General features: G+C 40.1%; 1 protein-coding gene across 1 annotated transcript; it reads right to left on the bottom strand.

Moving 5' to 3' along the window:
- Positions 1 to 1,811: 1,811 nt before the first annotated feature.
- lhx2b (LIM homeobox 2b) lies at positions 1,812 to 10,812 on the bottom strand (the record flags this gene model as incomplete). Its single annotated transcript, XM_084055055.1, has 5 exons — positions 10,678 to 10,812; positions 9,034 to 9,239; positions 7,836 to 8,215; positions 3,561 to 3,763; positions 1,812 to 2,105 (listed from the first exon to the last, which is right to left on the bottom strand). The coding sequence occupies exons 1-5, from the start codon at positions 10,795 to 10,797 to the stop codon at positions 1,812 to 1,814; spliced, it is 1,203 nt and encodes a 400-aa protein (XP_083911181.1). The 5' UTR covers positions 10,798 to 10,812.
- Between the last annotated feature and the right edge of the window lie 2,180 nt (positions 10,813 to 12,992).

Here is a 12,992-nt window from a genome sequence, read left to right on the forward strand (position 1 = left end):
ATAATTTGCAATTGGGCTTGTGAGAAAGCTACTGTAGAACAGAAGCTTTGATGAGAGAGATCAGAATATTTTCTACAGTTACACTGCACAGTAAAATCCTCAGTGTTAATTATACCCATTTCTACTCTCAGACTTAAATTAACACTGAGGATTTCACAGTGTGTGCGGCCTCATCAGTGGTTTAACCACATTAACGTTGATGTCCCCGTTTTGCGCAAAAATGTTTCTTTTTTTCTCACTAATTGTAATGTTTTTCAAAAACAGTGAAAATAGCCGATCTACAAGCTTACAAATCACAATGCTGTGTGAGCTTGTAGATCTCCTATTTGCACTATTTGTCCTACCACAAAATATATAGGGCATAAGTGGTTAACAGACTCTATACACCCGATCAACATAGCTATAGCATGTCCTTCCTCTCACTGGCAAAAGGGACAATATGAAGATAATATTTTCCAAAATGTGTAAATTATGTAGCTGGATCCAACAGTATTTGACATTGCTTTTCATACTTTCTTTTATCAATATCAGTGCCAGAGGAGTATGTTTGCCACATAAGGCGATCCAGTGAGTGCCAGAAAGCTTAGCCAATCACAGTATTTGAAAATCAGCATATTTTTTAAAATCTGTGATTAACAACCTGATTCAATTGTTCTGATACAGTAAAGTAAACTCATCTACTCTACCACCATAGATTAAAGCAAACACTCAATATCTGCAGCTACCATTTGACCCAGGTGTGGAGAGAGTTAACTATTGCTCAACGCAAGCTATCACTTGTATCAATACACTGTGTCGCATTTACAACAGGTTGCGCTCTGTTAAAACCACTTCATTTCAAGCAAATTTTCCGCTTAGCTGAGGTACAGGCTTCTTATTATTCTAAGGTAAATGTGAGGTCGGGGACAAGACAATGTTTTCTATTCTTTTTTGAGAGGAGTAATTAGTTTGCCAAATCTTAGGCTAACTACTAAACTTTTTTTTAAATAAAAGCACTGTACACACACACACACTCACACTCACACACACACACACACACACACACACACACACACACACACACACACACACACACCAACAAACACAACACTTGCTGAAATACACTCAAACACATTGTCTCTCTCTCACACACACATACACACTCTCTCTCTCTCTCTCTCTCTCTCTCTCTCTCTCTCTCTCTCTCTCTCTCTGGTGCGACAAATCATAGTTAGTTTTTATTCTATCGGTTAAGATCTGATGTGGTGAAGATAAAATAGACTGTAAGGCACATGGCAGTCATATGATATTGTATCCTGTGTTTAATCTCAGATTTCCAAATGTTGTGTTGCTTTTTTTTTTACAATCCTAACAGTGACTCCTGTACAACAACATAAATACTGTGCTGGAAAAAACAAGATTTTCCAAAATTATGCTTTTTTTTTTCTTTTCTTTTCCCCAGTCTCTTTCTGTAAACATTGAAAAATGCAAATCAAGTCTCCGCAGTTCTGGACAAAACAACAACATCAAAATAACAACAACTGTTCCGTCTGCAAGGCTTGGCCGCCTCACTAGGCAAATAGTCTGTAATGGGCTCAGAGCAAACGAAATGCTATTTTCTTTTTTCCCTCCTTCCTTCCTTTAGGTTCTCCTCCTGTTCCGTGTACATGTCTTCATCGGTCAGGGTTTTCTACCTTACATCCAGGTGAGACAGATGGGAGGGTCGGCGTGGCGGGGGGAAAGGCCGGTGAGGGTGCTCGTTAAAGGGGGAGGACACGGAGGGACGAGACAGAAGGGAAGAAGGGAGCAGGGGACAGCAGAGGAAGCCTCCATCAGAAGAGGCTGGTGAGGGTCGTTTGTGAGGGGCTCCTGCACTCGTGCACGTCCATGCCCCCGGGCACCGAGCTGAGGACGGAGGTGACGGTGGGCATGGTGGGGTTGGTCAAGTCCGTCAGGGTGGTGGGCGTGCTGGACGGGCTCATGGAGCCGTTCGAGATTTCCGAGGCGGGGCCCGACGGCGTGCCGCCTTGCAGCGTGGAGCCGTCCGACGCACCCTTGTCCACACCCGTGTTCTCCTGCCGCAGAAGGTTCCGTCGGAACTTGGCCCTGGCGTTCTGGAACCACACCTGCGATTTGCAGCCACGGCAAGCAGCAAGGTGAAGAATATAAGAAAAACAAAACATAAACGTTATGACAGTCTTAGTGAGGGAAGCGTAATGATAGAGCTGTATGGCGGGGAGGGGGTCACGAGGAGAAACGCTTCATCTGGAATAACAGGCATGTAAAATAAAATAATAAAACTGAATGCATCAAAGCAAAATGATTGCTTTGTTTTCTGCAAGCGATAATTAAATCAGCAGGATAGTTTTTTTTTCTCCCCTTTTTTTTCTTTTACAGATATTTTGATTCAGAAACCTTTTTGTCTCCCTTTTTTCCTCCTTTTACAATCCCCTAGATAATATGCTGTCATCTTTGTAGAAATCAAACGCTCTGTGTTGTGCTCTCACTCTTCCCATGAGCTGTATAGCGATCATTTTCTTTTTAAATCTTTCAGTCATCACAATAATATATTATCCACTGAAACAGAAAATCCTTGATCTGTTTGATTTCAACACTGTCCTTGTAATCATTGCATTCCATTAAAATAACCAGACTGCAAAACAATATCTACCAATAACTTAGACATTTAAATAGTAAACTGTACTGGGTTTAAATATATATATATATACTGTGTATACATATATCGTATAGACTTTTCTCAAAGCAAGCAAAACAATTCTCACAATTCCATTCCATTTGAGAAAATGTTTTATAGAAAAACGACAGGTTTGTATTAAATATAAGATAAGTGCTAGAAATCCTAGAAATTATATAATTTGCACCCGAGCCCAATGAAATCCTCTAACCCCACACAGGCAGATATTCATCACATTCTCCAACAATAACATTTACAGATACTCTAGAAGAGTGAATAAGTTGTCACAATAACCCAGGATTATCTTGTTTCCTTTGTCACCGCACTTTGCATACTTAGCTTTTATCAAGTGCTGTACAAATAAAGCTAATTATTATATATTTCCCCCTCATTATATAGTGTTAAATCCTCAGATTTAGTGTAACACAGAGAGTGTAAACATGGACCCAATTGGACCTGTAAGGCGTTGGTTTTCAAAGTGGGGTCCGGGGACCCCCAGGGGTCCATGGGGGGGTTCCAGGTGGTCCCCAGCAAAATGTGTTAATATAGAATCACAATAGTTTTAACCACTTTAACCTTTTATATTTTGGCTATTAAAAAATAGCAGATATACAAGCTCATAGCACGGCACCGAGTGCCACACTATGAGCTTGTAGATCTGCTATTTAAAAATAATCGTGAATATTTGTGCAAATCTTTGAATACAATTTTTTTTAAATGCGAACATTTGTAACTCAAATCTTTGCTTCTGGGGGTCCCTGGAACAACATATTTTGAGATGGGGGGTCCGCGGCCAAATACATATCATTTTGGGGGTCCTTGACATGAAAAAGTTTGAGAACCACTGCTGTAAGGGTCATTTTTTACTGTGTAGTACAAGCTTTACCTGTAACACACGCTTGGTGAGGCCGGTCTTCTGTGCAAGCTGCTTGAGGTCCTTGGCATCTGGGTTGTGGTTGATGGCAAAGTACGACTTCATGGTCCTCAGCTGGTGGTGCTTGAAGGAGGTTCTCATGCGCTTGGTCTTCTGGCTCGAGCTGTACGACTCTCTGTCCATGGAGTCACCGTCATTCTCATTGCAGCTGAGCGCTTTAGGGCAACACACACACACACACACACATTAGCATGTGTATAGACATACGCACACATGCATGTGGTACACAGGACACAGAAACAAATACAACATTTGAGACCATGTGAAAGACCGATCCAATTCACATGTGGTATTACTATAATGTTCAAATCGGTGTGTGCGTGCGCGTGTGCGTGCGTGTGTGTGCGTGTGCGTGCGTGCATGTGTGTGTGTGTGTGTGTGTGTGTGTGTGTATATAAATATGATTTTATGTTTTAATTGACTGATTAATCAAATAAGTGTAACCCTTATTTTGAAAGTGATGATTCACCATATTTTGGTGAAAATTTGATTATTTCCCTATACATTCCTTTAGAACAAATCATTTCTTTGACTTAAATATTCCAAATACAGATTTGACAATATGAAGTGTATAGCCTACATTTTTAATATTTTACAGAAAGGATGAGAGTGGTTGGGTGGGGAGAGAGAGAGAGAAATCAAAACAGAAGGAAAGGAAGACATTGAAGACTCCATGTCACCAATTCAATTCAGGTATGACTTTAGCACATATGATTTAGCACAAATATGATGATTAAAAAAATACTTTTCGTTTGGTTCATTTTAGAAAATGTAATTTTAACGTAAGCCAATCATGAATTATTTGCCTTCAAAAAAATCGAATCTGACAAATGTGAAATGTAAATTAACAGCTTGTGTTTCCATTGCATTTGTTGTTACAAATTGGTATGTGTTTACTTCAGCCCTATACATTTCGGCCATTTGAAAATAGCTGATCTACAAGCTCACAGTGCATCACCATGCATTGTGAGCTTGTAGATATGCTATTTTCAAAAGATTTTAATACATTTTATTCATTTGAAAACTTGTGTAATGGGACATTCTGCATAATGAGTACTTTATACTTTGGTACTTTAAGTACATTTTGATACCTTGTGTACTTTTTTACTCAAGTAAATTTTGAATTCCGGACTTTTACTTGTAACAAAGTATTGTATTGATACTTTTACTTAAATGTAACGTGAGGCAGTCAATCCACTGAATGCTGAGCCTCAGAAATGTGACACATATTTCCCGGATACTATTTTCTTGGCACACATCAAAGTGTTGCTGCGACGTGCATAACAGTCCGTCTTCCGTATTAAACGCCGCAAATATGAAAAAAATTAGTCACTGAAAATCGTCAGAATAACACTTTCACTTAATTAGCCCATACAAACGCCAGACATAGCAAATGTCTGTTTTTGGCAAAAGCATATGGACAACAACAATTTCATAAACTGATGATGCTAGCTGTGGATTGTTTTTTAGTTTAGTCCTCATTGCTCAGTCCAAACATTTTTTTTAAAAAGCACCAAAACGATGTTCTCCTGTGGTATAAATTAAACCAGTGGTTCTCAACATGTGGGTCGGGGCCCCCAGGGGGGTCCCCACATGATTCCCAGATGACAGTAAAGATCAAAACAATGTAAGGACTTTTAAGACCTTTTTAATACCTAAAGAAAATGTTTAATGAAAAAAGCAATCAACGAACTATATAAAAACTGGTCAAACATTGGCCAAATCAAATATAAGAAATAGGCAAAAAAATAAAGCAGATCTACAAGCTCACAACACTTGCAACACAGGCAGTGCTTGTAGATCGGCTATTTTTGCAACATTTATCTGTGGAACCGAGTCAAACTAAATGTATAGTCCCTCAACTCCTACATTATGATTATTGAGGGGGTCCCCAGTTCAAATATGATTATTTTGAGGGGGTCCTCTGTTCAAATATGATTATTTTGAGGGGGTCCCCATGGTTCAAATACGATTATTTTGGGGGTTCGCGGCCTGAAAAGGTTGAGCACCACTGGTATTAACGTCTCAAGTTGAAACCCATACGTTTTGTTTCTACATGTCAACAGAAGAGGGCAGCACCTTCCAGACACTCTCTCCCCCTCCCTCTCCTGTCAGGTGAGAGTTGTATACGATTCAATATTTATGTCTCATCTTCATTTATAATAACACAGCCTAAAGAAGTCATCATTGTTTGAGAATTTTGCCAAAACCGAAGTGAGAAACGAAAGGAAGATAATTGTGTTAAGATGTTTATTTTTTTTTAAGGGAGAAAAAAAGTCTGTTGCCCATCTGTTGCCTGTCTGCCTGTATTGTCTGGTAATAGTTGGCACTAGTTGGTCTAGTTGTTTATTTTCTAAAAGCAGCCAATACAAAACACTATCTCTCAATCTAGCCTGGGATCAAGATTACATATGATCGATGTATTTTATCGAGTCTGACTTTTACTTTCGTTCATAGATATGTAAATGTCAAAGTCGATAAAATACATCTATGATAGTCTTGATCCAAGGCTAATCTCAATCCAACGCATGCATCTTAAATACAGATTTAGAATTTAACGTAGGCCTACGACTATAGCAAGACTTATTTTACTGGCGTCGTGTCACACAGGTTACTTACTGCCACTGTCAAACACACACACACACACACACACACACACACACACACACACACACACACACACACACACACACACACACACACACACACACACACACACACACACACACACTCATGCACACATGCACACGCACATTTCTTCCACTGAATAACTCATCAAGTCCCATTGATCTCTCTTTTGTATACACCCAATTTGGCCCCGTCCCATCCCAAAGGCCCCCGAATGTGCAAAGGGCGAGTAGGGGAACGCAGGAGGACTATGAAGCCTGACAAGTGGAAAATGGCAAAAGCGAAAGCCGGAACTTCAAAAAACTTTTCCCCCAAAGAGGCCATGGGGTGGGGAAGGGGGGGGGGGGGTCACCCTTCCTTGGTCAAATGCATGTTACAATGTGTTAAAAATAATAACTGTGATCCCGATGTTACATAGGCAGGCATACATTTTCGTAATGTTCTGTTGATTAAAAAAAAAACACTATTGAATCATTTTAAATGTTTTTTTTTAAATCTAGGCTAGTGTATTGTTTCTGAGTGAAACGAATGCCAATGCTCCAAAAATGATGCTATAATAATGCCAAACAGGCTATAATATGCTGTCGATAGTGTTGTTGGCTTGTTGTTTTTTATTCTGAGTTCAAACCCAAAAACATTAAAATAAATTACACTTTCAATTTTCATGTCCTGAAAATAGTCTAGTGAGGGGGGTTAAAATGATAAAAAGGATATTGTTTGGAAATATGCCTAGGTTTTATATTATTGCAGTCATTGTAAACTATTAGGGATAGCACCCTTTACATTATTAACGAGCATTAGAATCATATCCTGCTAAATTGCATGTTTTCTTTCATCTAAATTAGCCTAGTACAACAGTACTAGTCTGGGCCTAACTTATACTTTCAGACCAGTTTACAATGTATTATAGCCCTATAGACGTGTTTTCGTGAATGTTGCTTTAGCCATTCTGCTTATTAATTATTCAATATGTCCTGGCATTATACCCGATTATACCCTAATGCATTGGTTCCCAAACTTTTTAGCTCGACACCCAAAAGAGAAATTTGATGTCTCCCCAGGACCCAAAAGCTAGTGAAAATGGCAGATCTACAAGCTCACAACGCGTCATCACGACACGTTATGAGCTTGTAGATTGGCTATATTTTCACTACTTCTTAAAACATTTGTTTTCTAATTTATGGAATTTCTTTCTTTTTTTTTTATTCATGATAAAAAAAAATCTTTAGAAAAATCGTTGAATTTGTTTTTAATTCAGGATTTATTTTTATGTTTTGAAATAATAATAATTCAAAACAAAATGTTTAGGGGATATTTACTCGTGACCCATACAAACGTGTCCGCGACCCACAAATGGGTCCCGACCCACTGTTTGGGAAACATTGATTAATTGATTGATTGAATACTTTAATAACAGTTTGCAACCCAAAAAAAGCACAGAAAGTAGCCTACAGTTCTATACAAGGTCTGCTAAAATGATTAAAACCCATAAGAAAGCACTATATGGCTTGTTTCCATTGGGGTCCCCGTCATGTGTATGCAATTCATCGAGAGTGCCCTATAATGTTCGCCTTGTTGTGTGTGTATTGCGGTTCTTACCTGCGTTATAGGCCGCTAGCTCCGCTCCGGGACCCGGGCTTTTGCGTTTCCTGGGCCGGCCCTTCTGCACCGTCCCCACGCCGTTGAAGTAGGATAGTCCGAGGCTGTTGCCCAGTCCTTTGTGCGGCACGTTAACGTCCGCGTGGTTGTTGTTATTAAAGTGTGTCTGGTGGTATTCTCCTTGTATGAGAGTCTCAAAGTGCAGGCGACAGTACACCAGGCTGTCCTTCATGCCAAAGTGGTCCCCGGTGGTGAGCATCTTGTTGCACGTCGTGCACGTGAAGCAGTTGAGGTGGTACACCAGGTCCCGGGCCCGCATCACCATCTCCGAGGCCGAGATGCCGAGGTGGCAACGGGCGCACCTCTGCACGGAGAATCTTCTGCGTGAAAAACACAGGAATTCTCATCAGTGAGTGGACACACAAAAAAACACCGATCTACAAGCTCGCAATGAGGCATTGTGAGCTTGTAGATCTGCTATTTTCACAATATTTATCTGTGGAACCAAAAATGTAATTCCTCAACTCCTGAAATTTCAAGTGTTTGTCTGGGTAAGGGGGGGGGGGGCAGTTCAAATATGATTTTTTTTTTTTTTTGGTGGGGGGGTCTGAAAAGGTTGAGAACCACTGTTCTATTCTATTCTGTTGAGGTTATTCTGGGGCGCCTTGGAGGCCTAAAACATTGTGGTTCATCATGACAACAACATTTGGGCGTCTGTAATTAAGGTGACAGATTTTGAGATGCGTGTGATTATTCGTTTTCCAGGCATGTGGGACACAGAAAGCGAGAGCATTTAGGGCCTATATACTTTCTTTTGATTTGTGCCTATTGTGTGCGTAAATATAGGGGTTTGCAGCGTATTACCCAGGGCATTGGTTCTCAAAGTGGGGTCCGGGGACCCCCAGGGGTCCTAGGGGAGGTTCCAGGGGGTCCCTGGCAAAATATATATAGCGTCACAATTATTTTAACCACTTTATTCATATTTTATACTTTGGCTATTCAAAAATAGCAGATATACAAGATGTGGTGCCAGGCTGCGAGATTTTTTTAAAGATCAATTTTATTTATCTTCTCTTATGGGGGTCACTAGCACAGTCAGATAGGGGGTCCGCGGCCAAATACATATAATTTTTGGGGTCGTTGACATGAGAAGGTTTGAGAACTATACTGGCGTATTATTACCCAGGGGATCAATTACCTGTAGTAGTCCTCCTTACAGTAGATGCTGCCGTCCTTGCTGAAGCAGGTGAGCTCAGACTCCAGGTTGAGTTTACACTCGCAGCACTTGAGGCAGCGCATGTGCCACTGCTTGTCGACCGCCAGCAGGTAATAACGGTCCGCTATCTTCCTGCCACAGCCCGCACACAGAGCCACCCTGTCACTGTTCAGACCACAAGGCATGGCCTGGAATATGTATATAGCACAAAGGAAAAGGAGGGGAAAAAAAGAAAGAAAACCATGTCAAGTTGTTTCATTTTTTTCAGGCCAGCCATATAATATGAGTCACTTGTTATTTATCTGTCGTCATGCAACGCCTCAATGGAGCATATTGCTTGAGTATTTTTTGTTCTACAAATAGGATATGGCTTAAGGCAACACAAAAAGAAAGAAAAAAGTGAAATGGGCAAATACGAGTATTTCATTTATATATTTTTACAAAGGCTTGGGAAATAACACACACACACACACACACACACACACACACACACACACACACACACACACACACACACACACACACACACACACACACACACACACACACACACACACACACACACACACACACACACACACACACACACACACACACACACACACACACACAAATACACAAACACACACACACACACACACACACACACACACACACACACACACACACACACACACACACACACACACACACACCTTTATTCCCCAACGTTATCAGTTTGAAAATTTGACAAGCACAGTCAAAAATGTTTAAACTAAATATCTCACAAATGTATTTCAGCCATAATTGCCCATTTCAATACAAAGACATTTTTTTCAAATTGATCTTTGTAAGAAGTGATATACTGTAGCTAATATATAATTATATAAATATTAACAAATAAGGGTGCGAAAATAATAGTGTCATGTTAACCATTCTAAACTAAAACATGAATTACAATTTCCCTTATTGCTGACCATGGAGTAAACATGATGTTTACATTTGGAGTAATTAAATCTGGCTCAATACTCTTTTCAAAGGCTATTCGGTTCATTTTTGCTCGATATTAACTAACAATAATATTCTTTAATTTGCCTTTGTCTAAATTGCATTAGTGCGTGTCCACAAAATACACCAATAACAAAGTGTGCTACTACTTTTAAATATTCGAATTTAAATACTATTATTGCAATGACGATTCTCTAAAAGAGACAAGAGATACAATAATTATTAAACTACTATTACTACTTTAAAAACACGTTTCGCCATTCACAACAATTGTGTAGTTGTAAACCTATAGCACTTGAATTGTTTGTTAGGCCAAAATAAGTTTTACCGGATCATTTGATTACCAAATCTTTGTGTAATATGATTATTTGTTTTTACACACTTGAACCCTAGCATCCCTTTCTGAGGAGAACTTTAGACAAAAATAGCAGATCTACAAGTAGATCGGCTATTGTTGACAAAGAGGTATAGGTGTAGAGGGGAAAAGAGCAGACCAAGTAAAAAAAAAAGTTTAATCTGAAACACAATTTTATACAATATAGAGGGGGTCCCTGCTTCATCTCTCTCTCTCAGCTATAGGGGGTCCTTGGCCTGAAAAAACGTTGAAGACCCCTGCTCTATAGACTGTCCTTTCCTTACCGTGTCTGATTCCCCCATATCGATGGCCGAGCTGATGCCTGCCGAGTCGCTCTTTCCTCTTCGGTCCATTTCTTCCACCACACCATGTATGTCGCCTCCGGGGAGGCCATGGAACAGCATCGTTGCCGCGGACGGAAGGATATTGTAACTGTTTTCTTCAGATCTGCAACCCAGGATTTCCATGAGACGCTACAAATCTATCGCAGCCCCCCTTTGCAGTGGCACTTCAAATTGTCTTCTCTTCCCAGCTGTCTTCTCGGTTGGTTGTGTGACAAGTAAAGAATTCCAGATCAGGAAGAAAAAGATTGAGAAAATGGACACGTGTTCTCCACACACTACGTGATCATCTGCCAATGGAAACCGTCATCCGAATCTGTGCAGCTCTCATTATTAATAAGCTATGATTAATTAATAAATATAGGCTATAAGCGAGGTAGATTCACTGTCTTATACCCGATGTGACTGTAATGTTTTTTTTAGCAAGATAGCTATGACAATGTTTTTTTTTTTTCTTTAACCATGAATTGACTTATAGCTAAATAATGTCCATTTAACCATTAAAAAACATACCAACTACAGAAGCCCCCGTTGCATTGGTTCTGTACCGGTGCCTCCTCGTCGGGATTTGGATCATTTGGAAGGCATTGGCCAACGAAAAGAGTCCTTTTGTTGAGCAGTAGTAACTCTGTCAACTGACACCGTCGCTATACATCAAATCATCTACTGTATTAGACTCTAATGCATACGAATGGTTTCCAAACGAATCGATAGCATGGCAAATAATAAATCAAAAGAGAGCATTAACATCTTCTTCACGTATTAGCAACAGCTCTATACGCCGGGTTGGTTCTCATTCAACTATACGTCCAAGTTGCTGGGTGGAAATAGCGAAAACTACACTACCTGCACAAGAAAACGAAATGTTTCTCATCGGTGCGTAAAAACTAAAACAAAAAAACGCATGGAGACGAGAGAGAGAGCCTTTTGCTTTAAAATCCTTTCGGAAGTCTGTCTGCGAGGAGCTGTTTTCCTTTAAAAGCAGTGGTATTATTATTATTTTTTCTTTCTCCCGTTGCCAGGAAAGCTGCATGTGAGTAATCGAAGAGGAGGAGTTGACTATACATTCAGTTCAAGTGTCTGGTAGTAGGTAGCCCCCCTATCACTGCTCTGGTCCCTGGTAGCCCCCCCTATCACTGCTCTCTGGTCCGCGCCTTATCAACGGGGACCCTTACGTCACAGATCACGATTTATGTTCATTGGTTGTTCAACAATCACCGAATTGTTATTTTACCGAAGAGAGAGAGAGGGGGAGCGAGAGAGAGAGAGAGAGAGAGAGAGAGGCATACGGTCTCTCTAATCCTTGCTCGGTTTCCCCGTGGCATGGATGGGACTCGTCTGTTTATGTGTGTTGTCTGTTGAAGTTCAAAACGCTCAAATGTCATATAGTCATTCCAAAGGCCTGGATCAGAGGAACAGATATTGGATTTTGGTTTTGCCTTTGGATTTTTGATTTTGGGATATTTTGCCTTCCAAAAGATCCCCCAAGTGTGCCCAACAAACATCTCCACACTATTATAGTGTGGACATGTTTGTTGGGCACATTTGGGGGATATTTTGGATGTGTGCTGAGGTACCATATACTGGATTTGTGTGTGTGTGTGTGTGTGTGTGTGTGTGTGTGTGTGTGTGTGTGTGTGTGTGTGTGTGTGTGTGTGTGTGTGTGTGTGTGTGTGTGTGTGTGTGTGTGTGTGTGTGTGTGTGTGTGTGTGTGTGTGTGTTAGCTTATTTTTTGCCTCTGATAGCCTGTGATATAGTCAAATGTTATGCATATTGAGCTAATCACCAAATTCGATTGAATTTATCTTGGAAACTATCGGACATGGTTAGGCTACTGTTTGAATATAGGCCGGTACAATGTGCTTCTAGCTAAAACATCATAATAGACGTATTTTGGTAATTCATCTCATTTAAAGTCAACATTAATATAACAATTTGCCACAGGTGTCAGTGTCAAAAGCAGGGTGCGTTTCAACTGCGCATGTTATCCTGCTGCCCAAGACATGTATAAAAAAAGAGGGAAAGAACGCGAGAATGGAGAACTCATTACAATGCGGATGTATAAAATGTATTAATAATAATAGCCTAATAATGGAAAATTGACAGTTTACTGTTCTAGGCCTATAACCGTCGTTTGTTTACTATATCAAACTGAAATAATTAATCCCGAAACATCAACAGGATATAGGAGCTTTTGCCATGTTGCAACGTTTTGAATCGTTTAATGCACACGCAAAAAAAACTTTTTTAGACATTAG

Source organism: Gymnoscopelus microlampas (assembly GCF_963454915.1).
Source record: "Gymnoscopelus microlampas genome assembly, chromosome: 4".
NCBI classification, from domain to species: Eukaryota; Metazoa; Chordata; class Actinopteri; order Myctophiformes; family Myctophidae; genus Gymnoscopelus; species Gymnoscopelus microlampas.